The 17,460-nt window shown below is 43.1% G+C and overlaps 1 protein-coding gene across 2 annotated transcripts in view; it reads right to left on the bottom strand.

The window, feature by feature from the left end:
* The window catches only part of cybrd1 (cytochrome b reductase 1), a 35,946-nt gene extending 19,117 nt beyond the window's left edge, over positions 1 to 16,829 (bottom strand). The window contains exons 1-2 of one of the 2 annotated variants that reach the window (XM_078552168.1): positions 16,321 to 16,829; positions 14,923 to 15,131 (exon numbers count right to left, since the gene is read on the bottom strand). In XM_078552168.1, coding sequence (XP_078408294.1) covers positions 14,923 to 15,131; positions 16,321 to 16,507 — 396 coding nt within the window. In that variant the 5' untranslated portion in view covers positions 16,508 to 16,829. The remainder of the gene's footprint in view (positions 1 to 14,922; positions 15,132 to 16,320) is intronic. The other variant, XM_078552169.1, reaches the window with a different exon arrangement.
* Positions 16,830 to 17,460: the final 631 nt, after the last annotated feature.

Here is a 17,460-nt window from a genome sequence, read left to right as displayed (position 1 = left end):
CTAACTGGCAAACCAGAAGATGGTTCATAAGCGGGTATGCACTATCAGAAGCTGTTGCCTAAACGGAGCAGCGGAGGAATTCCATGTATTGTAGGTGAACACAGAGTTCTTAGCAAGGCATTGCCAACATTTGGAGCATGTGACACTGAGTCATGTATGACTTCTTTCCAAATCACATGAAACCATGCATATGGGCTTTGCTTATGTTAAGGGCCTGCAGCATTTTTCCTTCTAGGTACCAGAGGTTGAGGGAATGTGGGTCGGTCTGGAAGGAGTGTTCTGGTTCTGGTGGCACATCCGCCACGACTTTTATTGAGGAGGATAAGAGATCTCTCACAAAAGCCACATTCTGACTGGTATCTGGATGCAAATGAGCGTGTCATGGGCCTGTCTGGTGCATTGCTCTATTGCTCTGCAGCTGCAGCCGCATCATTCACTCCCTCAGGATCATCAACATCTTCCCCTTCTTCCTCGCCTCCATCTCCCTGTATGTGATTTCTTCACCCCTTTGTTGCGTAAAGTTGTGTCAGGCATAGCAGGTCACAATAACCCCAGAGACTGTCTCTAACACATACTGCTTGAGCGGCCCAAGCAACAGAACCCCATCTTCAGCTGCCCAATGATCTGTTCTATTGTTGCCATTGTTAAGGCCTGGGTGGCATTATACCTCTGCTGGGCTTTGTGAGTTCTGCACACGTGTCATGAGCCAGGTCTTCTGTGGATATCCCCTGCCACACAGAAACCACCCCTGTTGTTGCTGAGGGGAAGCAAACAATTGTGGCACCTGAGAGGGATTGAGAATGTAAGAATCATGAGAGCTCCCTGGGAAGTGAGCACACACTTGCAGGATTCATTTGCAGTGATCACAGACCAGTTGCACATTGACAGAGAGTGAAATGCCTTTCAGTTACGAATGCCACTGGATGATCCCAGGGAGCTCTCAACATCACGTGTACAACTGATTGCCCCTTGTACCTGTGGAAATCCAACAAAGGCATCAAAGGCCATAGCTGGTTGCCCAGCTCTCGGAATCTGTGCTGAATCACACATTCATTGGCTTGTGAACAGGGCATTGGTGACCTCCCTAATGCATTTGTGAGTGGCTGACTGCAAGATGCCACACATACCCCACTGAGCCCTGGGAAGACCGTAGGCGTGGAAATACAATGAGACTTTTAAACATTATTACATAAACCTTGATTCAGATGTTATATTGACAAACCCAGATGCACTGAAGTTTTTAATTGAGCATACCAGGAGGATAATTGCACCAATGATTACCCAGTATAAAAACAACCACAACCATCTTTCTTTTTGCTAGGCATGGCTCCAACCAGCGGAGAGCTTTCCCTGATTCCCATTGACTCTAGTGTTGCTCGGCTCCTTGATACCACACTCGGTCAAATGCGGCCTTAATGTCAAGGGCAGTCACTCTCACCTCACCTCTGGAGTTCAGCTCTTTTGTCCATGTTTGAACCAAGGCTGTAACGAGGTCAGGAGCTGAGTGATCCTGCTGGAACCCAAACTGAGCGTCAGTGAGCAGGTTATTGCTAAGCAAGTGACGCTTGATAGCACTGTTGACCAGTAGGGAGCCCTATGCTTAGCATTGGTTGCATCCTGGTCTCCACCCACCCCACTGTAGACAACTCCGTCCTCAAGTTTTTTTATTCCAGAGAATTGTGTGTGTTGATGCAGCCATGTCTGTGAACATTCGCACAGTGATCCTGGAACTGGAAACCATCACCCTGCATCCTCCCTCAGCCATCTTTGAACTTCCGTCCCTTACCCTCACTCCATCATCCTTGCCCTGCCTTCAGCGACCCTCGCACCACCCAATACCCTAGAGCTTCCCCCCACTCCCAAGTCACCATCTGTCAGATGTTGGCACACTGGAACTGCCCCCGTTAACCTCAACCAGCTATCATCCTTGACCTTCCCTCTATAACCCTTGATTTCCCCACAACGATACTTGACCTACTGTCGGTAGACATTGACCTTCACTGTATAGCCCAGCTTCCAACCTCTGTCCCCTACAAGACTTCACAGGGCTGCCACATCCCTCCCTTGGTCAACCATGCCCCATTCCTCTTTCACCTTCCTCTGTCCCCTTTAACAGACACCTCCCTCCCTCAGTCGGCCATGCCCCATTCCCCCTTCACAGCTGCCACCCAAACTCAATCATCAATTCCTCCTCTCCCTTGGTTCAACAAAACTCCCCATGGAAGAAGCAGCTCCTCCTCAGTCCAAATTCAACAGGAAGACTACCTTGCCTGCTGCATGCCACCTTTAAGCAGTCATGAATCTTAAGGCATGTGTTTCTCGTTTGCTGATTACAAAGTACAAAGGTACACTTAAATCTGGCAAAGTTGTGTTTTAATGAGCACGCATGACATGTTCACGTGTTAAAAATAGTTTTCCAATGTTTGTCGTCACTCAATCCATCGCCAACTTAACACCTAACTTTCATCCCGCTGTTGGAAGCTGACATTTTACCTCCTGCTCAATTGCCCGACTCGCACCCCGTTCCTGGGAGCTTCACAAGATTCCACCCGTGGCACCTTCTGAATTTTTTTCCTTGTTGCAGCTCGAGTTTTCTTGTTAACACATCCTTCATCTTCATGAGATTACTTCTGGCCATCTCTATCCTTCTGATTTCGGCATCGCATCTACCATCTTCTGCTATCATTTGTCATAAGCAGACAAACTTATCTACTTGTTCCAGTGTAACACCATCCACTTCAATCTTCATTCTAGTTTCTTCAAATGGTTTTTCTGGTGTTCGTATTCCATCTTCATATTCTAAGTTTCTAGATTTTACTTGATCCACGATATTTTGTAGGACTCCTTCTGATTCTTGCAAGCAGTGCTGCCTCCAATTTTTACTGCTGGAAGCACATATGACTCTGAATACTCGTTCTTTTGTGCAGATGGAATAGTTTTGGTGACAGTAGTCCTCTCTTCACTTGAAACACATTTGATTGTCCATCTTCTAGCTTGATGCTTGCTATTTGGTCCCAATATAGGCTCTGGATAAATCTCACATCTTTACTGTCAATGCATAGGCTAGCTTTAACTCATGCTGGCCTCACATGAACAAGGGCTGCCTGCTGAGGCATGCAGGAATTCAGAAGTGTATTTAGCACTGGACTGCATGCTAATATCATGTAAATTAGCAGGCAGCATGAAGTTTGGGAGTCGTTGAATATAAAAACAAGAAAATAGAGTTGAATTATTACAATACTTTGGTATGGTTACAGATCCACTAGTCATGAAAAGGGCTAAATTAAGATTCGCTAGAATGATTCCAGAATGAGAGGCTATAGTTATGCTGAATGGCATGAATGTATTTATTTTTAGGTCAGCGATATTAGGGATGATCTGAAACAGGTTTTCAAATGATTAAATGTTTAGAGAGGGTTTTGAGAGAGTACAAAATAAAAGAATGTTTGCATTGGTTGGTGAATTGGTAGCAAGGGGCAGAGTCAGGATGGTCACTAAGAAGAATGACAGAAAGTTAGATGTTTTCCCCAGTAAAGATGGAGGTAGTGGCATAGTGGTATTGTCACTGGACTAGTAGTCCAGAGACCCAGGGTAATTCTCTGGCGACCTGGGTTTGAATCCCACTATGGCAGATGGTGAAATTTGAATTCAATACAAATCTGGAATTAAAAGTCTAATAATGACCATGAAACCATTGCCGATTGTCAGAAAAACCCATCTGGTTCACTAATGTCCCTTAGGAAAGGAAATCTGCCGTCCTTACCTGGTCTGGCCTACATGTGACTCCAGACGCACTGCAACCTGAACAAGGGCAGTTAGGGATGGGCAACAAATGCTGGCCTAGCCAGTGATGCTCACGCCCATAAAAAAATGATTTGTTACAAGTGCTTATGGAAGCAAAGGTTTTAACATTAATTAAAAGGAATTGGTTAAGTATTTGAGAAGAAAGAATAGAAAATGATACAATCCTGCTTCCTTGATCAGAATGTTTCCAGTTCAGATAGGAAACTAACACCTTTTGCGTTAGTTTTGAGAAATGAAATGTGACAAATAGCAGATGGAGACGGTAGAACAAGTGTAAAATAGCAATCATAACCTAGTTCAGTTCAGCTTGGAAATAGAAATATATCAATGAAGAGGTAAAGATAAGAGTGCAGGACTAGAAAAAGGGCAACATTCAATGAGATAAGGAATCTGGGCCTGGTCACATATATCAGCTAACAGTATGAATTAGCAGTGGGGAATCTTCAAAAATATTTATTCCTAAAAGGTCAAAAGGGTTGCATCAAAGGATAATTTTACAGTTAAAGAGTCAAAACTAAATAAACTTAAGATACATGCATGATAAAATGCAGACTAAGAATACTGAAAAAAAATTGAGGAATATACAAGTGTAGTGGGGATAAGAAAAGGAAAATAAGGGAATATTAAGAAAGGAAACCAGATAGTACAAAAGGAAACTCTAAGGATATCCATAAGTGGAAATGGAAGGAAACAGTTCAGCAGACCAATCTACTGAAGGGGCAAACCTGGTTAAGGGCAATGAATGTATGAAAAGGATATTAAATTGGATTGGTTTGTACAAATGATGGAAGTAGTAAGAATATGAACACGTGGTTACATATTTTAGAAAATAGTTTGGTTTTGCAAATAGTGGCATAACTCAAGACTGCTAAGTCACCAGGTCCTAATGGCTTTCATCCTAGGCCATTGACAGTTATCAGAAAAAGGGATAGTAAAGGCTGTGACCACAATTTTATAATCCTCCTTAGGTAGACAAATCATGCTGGGGCATTGGAATAATGTAACATTTCTGTTCAAGAGGAAGCGAAAGATAAACTATCAATAGTTACCCAGTTTAACAACAATTAAACTCTTAGAATCCAAAATTCAAATAAAATTACTGAGCATTTAGAGTATATTGGATAAAGAAAGGTTTGTATTTGTATAGCTCTTTACAACTAATTGAGTATTTTTTGAAGCGTAGTCACTGTTGTAACATGGGTAATGTGGCAGCCTATTTTCTCACAGCAAGCTCCAACAAACAGCAATTAGATGATGGCCAAATAATCTGTCTTTAGAGGGAGGCTGATTGAGGGATCTTTATTGACCAGGACAATGGGGATAACTCCCCTATTCTTCAGGAGAATTTCCTACATCAGTATGGTTCCAGTCCAAAATAGGAGACATTGCTGGATCTGGTTCTGGTGAATGAGGTGGGACACGTGAATCAAGTATCAGATAGGGAATATTTCAGGGACAGTGTTCATAGGCCCAGATCTTCCAGTCTCCAGAGAGTCAGAGACTGGAGGTACTTCGCAAGATATGATATGGAACCCCTCCAAAGTTCCAACGCAATGACACTGTGGGAATTGCCCTGGAAGTTTGAACTTCTGATGTGCAATTCCCCTGCTCCCCAGGACCCTCTGAAGTCTCCAACTCTGAGTTAGAGTCGGAGACTTTGGACAGTTCCGACCTACTTACCTGAATAGTTAGGAAATGTTAGACAAATTAAAACCTAGTCTAACTCATGGGTAACCATACAACCGACACCACCCCCAAACCGACACCCCACTTGATCCCCCGACCCAAGTAGCCCTCACCACCCTATCCCTTACACACTTACCTCACCCACCCTATCCATTGCCCACTTACCCTCTCTCCGTAGCTCTTCAAAGCAGCTTTGGGACATTTAAGCTCTTTACTTATCAGAATGCGGCAGCTGGCGCTGTTAAAAGGGAGGTGTGGCTTCTGCGCGAATTCCCTTCACTGATGTCTCTGAGGTTTCCTGCACTGAGTGAGTTTGGAAGGATCCTGCGTTGGAAGATTGCCCAGAAAAATCAGAGGAAGGTAAGTGGTATTTTTTGTCTGATCAGATCAGAAGATTTAGGCCATTATACCATAAGGTTGAGATTAGGTAAGGAAAAGGTCAAAGAGAAATCCAGACTTTATAAAAAAATCAATTAATAGGGTGCTGGGGGGGGCAGGGGGGTGGGGGCGCAGTGCGGCGGGGTGTTGGAGGTAGTTGGTTGAAGAAAGCCAATTTCAATGGGGTGAGAATAGATCTGGCCCAGGTGAACTTTTTTTGTGGTTTATAGTTTGTATATTCTGTAGTAAAGAGGATCAGGAAAGAAGGGCCCTCGAGTAATTGAATAAAAAGGTTTAATTTAAAGAGATAAGTCATAGCAGGAGAGCTCAAAGCCATGGTGTGCTCTTCATGCTCCATGTGGGAAGCTGGGAACATTTCCAGTGCCTGGAACCAGCAAGTGTGCAGGAAGTGTGTTCAGCTGCAGTTCCTGGAAGCTCGGGTTTCAGAGCTGGAACGGTGGCTGGGGACACTGTGGAGCATCCACGAGTCTGAGAGCATCGTGGATAGCACATTTAGAGAGGTGGTCACACCGCAGCTGAAAGGACTTGAAGGAAGGGAATGGGTGACCATCAGGCAGTCCAAGAGGAACAGGTAGGTAGTTCAGGAGTCCCCTGGGGTCGCGCTCGCAAATCGGTATTCCATTTTGGAGGCTGATGAGGGTGCTGGTTCCTCCAGGGAGTGCAGACAGAGCCAAGCTTCTGGCACCACAAGCAGCCTGTCTGTACAGGAGGGGAGGAAGAGAGGAAGAGCAATAGTAATAGGGGATTCTATAGTCAGGGGAACAGATAGGCGCCACTGTGGCCATCAACCTGACTCCAGGATGGTGTGTTACCTCCCTGGTGCCAGGGTCTGGGATGTCACTGAACGGCTGCAGGGCATCCTGAAGGGGGAGGGTGATAAGGCAGAGGTCATGGTACATGTTGGTACCAATGACATAGGTAGAAAGAGTGATGAGATCTTGCATCAAGAATTCAGAGAGTTAGGCAGTAGACTAAAAAGCAGGACCTCTCGGGTTGTAATCTCTGGATTACTCTCAGTGCCATGTGCTAGCGAGCACAGAAATAGGAGAATAGCGCAGATGAATACATGGCTTAAGAGTTGGTGCAGGAGGGAGGGTTTCAGATTCCTGGATCGCTGGGACCATTTCCGGGGAAGGTGGGACCTGTACAAGCGAGATGGTCTACGTCTGAACCAGAGCAGGACTAACATCCTTGCGGGCAGGCTTGCTAGTGCTATTGGGAGGGGTTTAAACTAATTTGGCAGGAGGAGGGGACACAGAATGTTAGCAGAATAGGGACACATCATAATACAGTAAAACAATCAAGTTAGAGGGAGTACAGCTGCATTAAGTTTCAAGGGAGTAAGGCAAGGCTGGATGGCCTCTACTTTAATGCCAGGAGTATTACAGGTAAAACAGATGAGTTAAGGGTGAGGATTGACACATGGAATTGTGATATAGTAGCCATCACAGAGACATGGTTGAGGGATGGGGCAGGATTGGCAGCTCAACATTCCAGGATATAGAATCTTCAGGCGAGGCAGGGGAGGGGGTAAAAGGGGAGGAGGCATTGCATTATTAGTTAAGGAGTCAGTTACTGCAGTAAGGAGAGATGATATCTTGGAGGGGACATCAAATGAAGCTTTGTGGGTAGAGCTTAGGAATAGAAAGAGGGGCAGCCACATTGTTAGGTGTTTATTATAGACCCCCAGATAGTCAGCGGGAAATTGAGGAGCAAACACGTGCACAAGTTGTGGAGGTGTGTAAAAACAATAACAATAGGGTAATTATATTAGGTGATTTCAACTTTCCCAACATTAATTGGGATAGACATAGTATTAAGGGCTTGGATGGAGTGGATTTCTTGAAATGTGTGCAGGAGAACTATTTAGGTCAATATGTAGAGGGTCCAACAAGGGACGGCGCAGTGCTGGACCTAATTCTGGGGAATGAAGCCGGACAGGTGGCTGAGGTGGTGGTGGGGGAGCATTTTAGTGATAGCGACCACAACATGGTACAATTTAAGCTTATTATGGACAAAGAAATAGACAAGTTGCAAAAAAAGTGTTTTGGACTGGGGGAGAGCGGATTTTAGTAAAATAAGGCAGAATCTGGCCAAGGTAGATTGGGAACAGCTACTGGTGGGGAAATCTACAGAAGAGCAGTGGGGGGCGTTCAAAAAGGAAAAGGGAGGTGGTACAGGCTCAACATGTTCCCTCTAGGGTGATAGGAAGGAGTAACAAGCCCAGAGAACCATGGATGACCAGAGATATTCAGGATACGATGAGAAGGAAAGGAGAGGCTTTTAGCAGGTACAAGGGGAGCAAATCATGGAGGCATTAGTGGAGTACAGAATGTGCAGGGTGGAGCTTAAGAAAGCAATTAGGAGAGCAAAGAGGGGATATGAGAAAGCTCTGGCTGGTAAAAGTAGGGAAAATCCCAAGATATTCTATAAGTATATCAATGGGAAGAGGATAACCAGGGAAAGAGTAGGGCCCGTTAGGGACCAAGGGGGCAATCTATGGGTGGAGCCAGAGGACATCGGTAGAGCGTTGAACGAATACTTCACATCCATCTTCACCCAAGAGAACGAGGATGAAGTTATGGAACTCGGGGAGAGAGACTGCGAGGTTCTTGAGTAAATTGATATAGGGAGTGACAAGATGTTGGCAGGCTTAAAAGTGGTCAAATCTCCAGGTCCAGATGATTTGTGTCCCAGACTGCTGAGGGAGGAGAGTGCAGGGGCTCTGACCCAAATTTTGAATTCCTCTCTGGCCACAGGGGAGGTGCCAGAGGACTGGAGAACAGCTAATGTGGTTCCGCTATTTAAGAAGGGTTGTAGAGATAAGCCAGGGAACTACAGACCAGTGAGTCTCACGTCAGTGGTAGGGAAACTATTGGAGAAAATTCTGAAGGAGAGAATCTATCTCCACTTGGAGGCAAGGTTTGATCAGAGGGAGGTCATGCCTAACAAATTTGATTGAATTTTTTGAGGTGACCAGGTGTGTAGATGAGGGTAGTGCAGTTGATGTAGTTTATATGGATTTCAGCAAAGCCTTTGACAAGGTCCCATATGGGAGACTTATAAAGAAGGCAAATGCACATGGGATACAGGGTAATTTAATAAGGTGGATTCAAAATTGGCTTAGTTGTCGGAGACAGAGGGTGATGACAGAAGGATGCTTTAATGACTGGAAGCCAGTGTCCATTGGCGTACCACAGGGATCTGTGCTGGGTCCCCTATTATTCATCATTTATATAAACGACATAGATGACTATGTGGGGGGTAGGATTAGTAAGTTTGCGGATCACACAAAGATTGGCCGGGTGGTTAACAGTGAGGTTGAGTGTCTTGGGCCACAGGAAGATATAGACAGGATGGTCAAATGGGCAGATAAGTGGCAGATGGAATTTAACCCTGAAAAATGTGAGGTGATACAATTTGGAAGGAGTAATTTGACAAGGAAGTATTCAATGAACGGCATGACACTAGGAAGTTCCGAGGAACAAAGGGACCTTGGCGTGTGTGTCCATAGATCTCTGAAGGCAGAGAGGCATGTTAGTGGGGCGGTGAAAAAGGCATATAGGACACTTGCCTTTATCAATCGAGGCATAGATTACAAAAGTAGGGAGGTCATGTTGGAGTTGTATAGAACCTTGGTGAGGCCACAGCTGGAGTACTGTGTGTAGTTCTGGTCGCCACATTATAAGAAGGATGTGATTGCACTGGAGGGGGTGCAGAGGAGATTCACCAGGATGTTGCCTGGGATGAAACATTTAAGTTATGAAGAGAGGTTGGATAGACTTGGGTTGTTTTCATTGGAGCAGAGGAGACTGAGGGGCGACCTGATCGAGGTGTACAAGATTATGAGGAGTATGGATAGGGTGGATAGGGAGCAGCTGTTCCCCTTAATTGAAGGGTCAGTCACGAGGGGACATAAGTTCAAGGTGAGGGGCAGGAGGTTTAGGGGGGATTTTAAGAAAAATCTTTTTACTCAGAGGGTGGTGACAGTCTGGAATGCGCTGCCAGGGTTGCCTCACATCCTTTAAAAAGTACCTAGATGAGCACTTGGCACGTCATAACATTCAAGGCTATGGGCCAAGTGCTGGTAAATGGGATTAGGTAGGTAGGTCAGGTGTTTCTCATGTGTTGGTGTAGACTCGATGGGCTGAAGGGCCTCTTCTGCACTGTGAGATTTTGTGATTCTGTGAGCTGGAATCAGAGATTAGCAGGCAAAACTGTAATTGATCTGTTGGCTGCCTTTAAAGTGGTGATAGTTTGGGTATAACAGAGGTACATTCCACAAGGGAATAACATAAGACAAACAAAGCCATAGCTCTCTGGATCATGAAAGAAATAGAGAACAAGATAAAGCAGAAAAAGGATGGGTATGACATGTCAGGTTGATCATACAAGTGAGAACTAGGCCGAATGTAGAAAGTTCAGAGGGGAAGTGAAAATAATCAAATAAGAACAGCAGAGTATGAGAAGGAACTGGTGGTTAGCATGAAAGGGAATCCAAAAGTCTTCTGTAGGCATATAAATAGTAAAAGGTGGTAAAAGGATAGGAAGAGGAAGAGGAGTGCCAATTAGGGACCAGAGAGGGGATTTACGTATGGTGGCAGAGAGGATGGCTGAGGTACCAAATGAGTACTTTGCATTTGTCTTTAATTAGGAGGAAGATGCTGCCAAAGCTATCGTGAAAGAGGAGGTAGTTGAGACACTGGATGGGCTAAAAATTGATGAAGGTATTAGAAAGGCTGGCTACACTTAAAGTTGCTAAGTCACCAGGACTGGATCAGATGAACTCAGGCTGTTCTCCTTGGAGAAGAGAGGAGATTTGACAGAGATCATGAGGGACCTGAACAAAGTGGACAGGGAGAAACTGGTCCCATTGGCAGAAAGGTCAAGAACCAGAGGATATTGATCTAAGGTGAATGGCAAAAGAACCAAAGGTGACATAAGGACAAACTTAATTTTTTATTACAGAGCCAGCGGCTAAGATCTGAAATGCAGTGCCTGAGAGTGCGCTAGAGCCAGGTTTAATTGTGGCTTTCAAAAGGGAATTGGATAATTACCTGAAGAGAAAAGAAATTGCAGGGCCAGAGGGAAAAGTGGGGGATGTGGGATTAGCCAAATTGCTCCTGCAGAAAACCAGCACAAGCATGATGGGCTGAATAACCTTCATCTGTGCTGTAACCATTCTGTGATTCCAAGCAGATAAACCATTAAATAACCAAGTTTTAGCTCTTATAACTAACAACATAGAATACAAAAGCAGCAGCCAAATTATGCTAAAATTTCTAGAAGGCATGGATAGGCCACAGTTAGAGTGGTGTGCTTTTTTGAGCATTCTATTATAGATAGATCATTAAAGCCATAAACAATGTAAAATATACCTAGACTGGCATGACATCCCAAGGAAACACAGTAAAAAGGAGCAGAAGTAGACCATTCGGCCCCTTGGGCCTGCTCCGCCATTCAACCTGATCATGGCTGATCTTCTACCTCAACACCATTTTCCCACATTATCCCAATATCCCTTGATGTCTTTAATATCCAAGAATCTATTTATCTCTGTCTTGAGTATACTCGATGACTAAGCCCCCACAAGCCCTCTGAGGCAGAGAATTCCAAAGACTATTATTGAATCAGGGAGACTCCACAAAATTAATTTAAGCAAGATAACAGTAATGAAGAAATTAATGATGACGGGGAGGCAAAGTGGGCGGGGGAGGCGAAGTGGGAGGGCGGGGGGGGAAACGAAGGAGGGGGAGACGGTGGGGGGGGTGGGCGAATGAAGTCAGATGGAGAACGCTCAGCAACCGCCGCCCCCCCAACAACTGAAGCCATGCTGCTCACTCCACCGCGTCCTGCTCAACAACTCGCATAACTCCCGCTAAAAGATTTCACCCTAGGGTCACACAAAATCGAAGGCATTAAATGGGGTCACCCTGGGAAAAGGTTTGGGAAGTACCACTATATTTATTAATCACATAGTTGATGGATTTCAAAGGCACGTATCCAAAAAATTGCCAATGCTTACAATACCAGCTATCTTTGTGTCAGTGTAGATGAAAGAATGAAAAGATAAAGAGATATGATAAGTTATCTGAAGGGACAAAACTGTGGCAATGCTTTTCAATGTAGGCAAATGTGACATCATCCACTTTGGACCCAAAAAGGGAATAACAAGAATCTTTCCAAATGGTGAATAGCTGGAGAGAGTGAAGGTCCAAAGAGGCTTGAAGGTCCAGGTACACAAATCATTAAAACGCCATGAACTGGTCCAGAAAATAAATTGAAAAGTCTAATGGAATGCTGGCCTTTCTAGCTAGGGGAATAGAACAGAAGAGTGTAGAAGTCATGATTCAGCTACACAAAGCCCTGGTTAGACCATGCCATTGTTACTGTGAACAGTTCTGGGAACCACACCTTAGCAAAGATATGCTGGTCTTGGAAGGAGTGTAGCATAGATTTACTAGAATAATACCTGGTTAACAGTGTGTTAATAGAAAAAGCAACTGTTCTGGTGTAAACTGGATCCCAAATAAAGGCTATGCCAAATCCTAACATTCACATTTGCAGAACAAACTTGGAATCATTCCGATAAAAGATTAGAGAGTAATACAATACAGTATTTCTTGAAAAAATGTTTCCATTTATATAAAGGGCCCTTCTGGGTTATTTACATCCTACATGGATGCAGAAAAAACATCACCACCTGTCAGGTGGTGATGAGTTGAAAAATCTTGATAGAAACTGAAGTGGAATCTCTGTCCTAGTATTTTTCAGGATTAGAGACAAAACCAAAGTGCAAATCATGCTGGATCTGAATTAATACTAACATTAAATCTCCAAATATTCAACTAAAAACTATAGTGTTTTAATAATACAATGAGACAAGCCTGTAATTAACGGTAGTTAAACTAATGCCAGAGTTAAATGAGGTTGAGTACTGTGTACAGTCTAATAACATAATGCAGCATTATAGAAGCAATATTAAAACAGCAGAGAGCATAAAGTGAAGATTCACCAAGAATGGGAAATTATAGTTACTAGGACAGACTTGAGTTCATGGGACCACATCCATTGAAAAAAGGTGGCTAAGAGGAGATTCCATAAAACCAGAGAACACTAAAGGACATCATTCAGGCCCTTCTGATTGTGTCAGCTCTTTGAATGAAGCTAATTAGCCCCACTCCCCTACATCTTTTTTCTTTTTAGAGTATACATCCTATGCCCTTTCAAAAAAGTTATACTGAATCTGCTTCCTCCACCCTTTCAGGCAGCATATTCCAGATCATAACAACACTCTGCACAAAAAGAATTCTCCTCATTTCCCCTCTTGTTCTTTTGCCAATTATCTTAAATCTGCATTCTCTGGTTACTGAAACTTGAGCTCCAGGTTTCGGAAGGTGGTCACACCACAGATTGAGAGTGTACAGGCAGAGAGAGAGGGAATGGGTGACTGCCAAACAATCTAGGAGAACCAGGCTGGTAGTGCAGGAGTCCCCCAAGTCAATCTCACTCACTAACCATTTTTCCCATTTTGGATACAGGTGAGGGCAATGGTTCCTCAGAGGAATGCAGCCAGAGCCAAATCCATGGCACCACAGGTTGTTCAGCTGCACAGGAGGGGAGGAAGAAGAGTGGAAAAGCAATAGTGGTAGGGAATTCAAAAGTTAGGAGAATAGACGGGTGTTCCTGCAGCCATAAATGTGACTCCAGGATTATATGTTGCCTCCCTGGTGCCAGGGTCAAGGATGTCACTGAATAGGTGCAGGACATTCTTATTGGGGACAGTGAATAGCCGAAGGTCATGGTCTACATATCAGTATCAACAACATAGGTAGAAAGAGGAATGAGATCCTGAAAGCAGATTTTAGGGAGTTAGGAGAGAGACTAAAAAGCAACACTTCAAAGGCATTAACCTTCAGATTACTCCCAGTGCCACATGCTAGTGAGTACAGAAATGGAAGATAGAGCAAATTAATGCATGGTTGGAGAAATGGTGCAGGAGGAGGGCTTTAGATTTCTGAGGCATTGGGACTGATTCTGGGGCAGATGGGACTTGTGTAAGGAGGATGGGTTACACCTTAGCAGGACTGAGACCAGCAACCTCTTTAGGAAAATTGCTAGTGCTATTGGGGAGGGTTTAAACTAGCTTGGTGGAGGGGAGGGGAACCAGATAGGAGAGAAATAAAGCTAGTAATGTAGGAAGAAAAATGGCAAGCCATATGGAAGGCAGTGGAAACAAAGGCCAGCATCAAATATGGTCAAAATACAGAAAAATGTTAAAAATACAAAATTAAAGGCACCCTATCTGAATGCATGCAGCATTCGCAACAAAGTAGACGAATTGAGAGCACAAATAGAAGTAAACTGGTATGACCTAATTGTCATTATGGAGATGTGGCTGGCTGCAGGGTGACCAAGGCTGGGAACTGAATATTCAAGGGTATCTGACATTTAGGAAGGACAGGCAAAAAGGAAAAGGAGCTGGGGTAGCACTGTTAATAAAGGATGAGATCAGTACATCAGTGAGAGAGGATCTTAGATAGGAAGATCAGTGTGGGAGGAGCTAAGAAACAGCAAGGGGCAGGAAACATTGGTGGGAGTTATTTATAGGCCACAAATCATAATGGCATTGTATAAATTAGGAAAATAGAGGTGCATGTAACAAGGGTAATACAATAATCATGGGGACTTCAATTTAGTGTAGACTGGGTAAATCAAATTAGCACTAATGCTGTGGAGGACAAATTCTTGGAATGTACGCAATGGCTTTCTAGAACAGTATGTTGAGGAACCAACTAGGCAACGGGCTATGTTATATATAGTATTGTGCAATGCGAAAGGGCTAATTAATAATCTCATTGTAAAAGAGCTTTTAGGGAAGAGTGACCATAATATGCTGGAATTTGACAATAAATTTGAAAGTGATACGATTCAATCCAAAACTAACGTCTTAAATCTAAACAAAGGAAACTATGAAGGTATGACATGGTACGTTTTCAATGCAGTATGCATTTAGGCTGAAAAATCACTTGCCTGCAGAGCATGCATAATAACAGCAGCCAACCCAATCCAGCTGTGTAAACTGTACATATTAGGAATCTTCTTGGAGTCATGAAAATCAAAAACTGCGACGAGTGAAATGACCATAAGAACAAAGGTTATGATATGCAGGCCAGCATGAATGTACTTCATAAGAGGTTTACCGAAGCTCCATGTCCAGGGCAGCCTGTAAATGATGACACCTGAATGAAATGAAAATATTTTGACTTCAGTATGTAAATTCAGAACATTAAATTCCATCTTCATAGACCTATGCAGAATGCATATTCTATTAGTCATATATTTTTGTATGGGAATGGAAAGGTATAATTTCAACCCTGCTTGAAGTCATTATCAGGGCAGGTTCTAGAAGGGTTTTAGTTCAAAAACAGGAGATAAATCAGCTTTCTTGTCGATGGCCAGCATTGCTTGAAATGGCATTGATCAAAGTGTAACACTGTAATGTATGAAATCCTATTTATTGGTAACGCATTGTAAATTTTTGAAATAGGTGAAAACAAGTAAATGTCTGACCCCTATCCAATCAAAAAATGATTTCATTTTGATTTAGAAATGATGATTACTACATACACAAAGTTAAAAGAAATGCAAATTCCTGCTGAGAAGTGTTAACCTTAATTTGCAACAAGTTGACTTTGTGTCTACTTTAATATTTTTAAAGCAACATTATTATTTCTAATGATGTAAAACACTTTATAATTTTACAACAATTGGAGCTTCCCTATTTATGTTCAGCAAATATTTAACCTCTGCATATTTTTCTCAAAAGGAAAACTAAGTCACAAAATGGATGAAATCCCAAAGTTTTAAACTTTACTCAACGACCCCACATGACCAAGCAATGAGGTTATTGATATCGCTGTCATAATCTGTCACCTTCGCTCAATATTTATTTATCGCTCAATCTTTTAAGGATTATACTTCCATTTTTATAGCGCTGTATCTAAATGACACTAGTTCAAGTGCATAATTTTACAATGTACAGATGTTGACATAGGATCACAGAATAAGGTCCGAACAAGTTTTGGTATATTTAGTGAAGTGTACTTGCTCTATGAGAAAGAATCGATCAACCCCAAAGTTCGGATACACATGAACACAACAGGAGCAGGAGTAGACCCTATGGCCCGACCAGCCACCATTCAATATTCACAAAGCTGACCTTGGGCATCATCAACTACACTTTCCCGCTCTCTCCCTATATTCCTTGATTCCCTGAGACCCCCATAAACCTGTCTGTCTGTCCACCCATTCCATCCGAACGCAAAACCAGTGAACAGTTGAACTGTGATGTATAAAGTAAATCCACTCACTGCCGCCACCCAGTTTATATTATTCAGCCCAAATGTGTAACTGAGCACTTATACACACCGAATCCATTAATGAAGATTAATCCTATGGTGCTGAGGACTGGGTGCCAGTTAAATTCAAGTAGTCCCTGGTCCCACGCCAATCCCCCTCTCCAGTGCAGCACCCAAAACGAAACTAACACAACCGAGAGGCTCCCCAGCAACGCAGCGGCCATCAGAAACCCAGCAAACTGTCGAAAGTTCTCCATTTCGCCAAGTTTGTCTCTTCCCAAAGCAGCACAGCTCTGTCGGCTGGTTAGGTTCACTCCCGCTGTTGGGGCGAGTAACTCCGGTTATTAGCGGTAACTCCGGTTATTTGCGGTCACTCCGTGAAGATTCCTCAGGGGCGCGGCGCACTCTCTTGGATGAGAGTTGGGCTGTTTACTGAATTATATAAGCAGCTGCGAATTGATCTGTTGCACTGCATGGATTTTATTTTTTTCGGCAAAAGACCCTGTTTTGTAACTAAGACGTCACTTTGACAAATGAAATAATTTACAAGGTGTTGTATAATTTTCTATAACGGTACGCATGCGCGAGTTGGCACCGACCAGCATCTGAAATATTTTAGTCGCCACAGTTATGCTCCAGGTACAGTTAAATCCATTAAGTAACACAGCTGACAAATACAGGGTATTTTTGCAGTATTTTAAATATCAGCCAAGAAACCATATAAATTAAAGGTATTTATTTGAATGTCGATGCTGAGATTTACAAATGCCACTGAACTGTTCCAATGTAGTAGCTTAGGAAATGGCTCCGGTTACACAATTTCCTGGAGATCGTGAAGTTGTGAAGTCAGACTCCCTCCAGTCTAGTGAGTCAGCAATTTTAAGATAGGAAAATATAGGATGGATTGAGAGAAAAATAAATATCACTCCTGCTTTGGGTAAACCAGTTACCATTGTTATAATTGAGTTATGGCACAATAGGTTGAAATACTTTTAGCTCTTTGTACAACTTAACATATTTGATCTTTTGAAACGTAAATTTATTTTTGAATAAAAGCAAAATACTGCAAATGCTGGAACTCTGAAACAAAAACAGGAAATGCCGGAAATCACTCTCCACAGATGCTGCCAGACTTGCTGAGTTCCAGCATTTTCTATTATTTTTGAATTTGTTTTATGACTTCACAAACTATGTAGGAATCCAAATCATA

This window comes from Cetorhinus maximus, chromosome 11 (genome assembly GCF_964194155.1).
Source record: "Cetorhinus maximus chromosome 11, sCetMax3.hap1.1, whole genome shotgun sequence".
Lineage (NCBI taxonomy): Eukaryota > Metazoa > Chordata > Chondrichthyes > Lamniformes > Cetorhinidae > Cetorhinus > Cetorhinus maximus.
The sequence above is the reverse complement of the archived record's forward strand: the minus strand, read 5'-3'. Positions and strand labels throughout refer to the sequence as shown.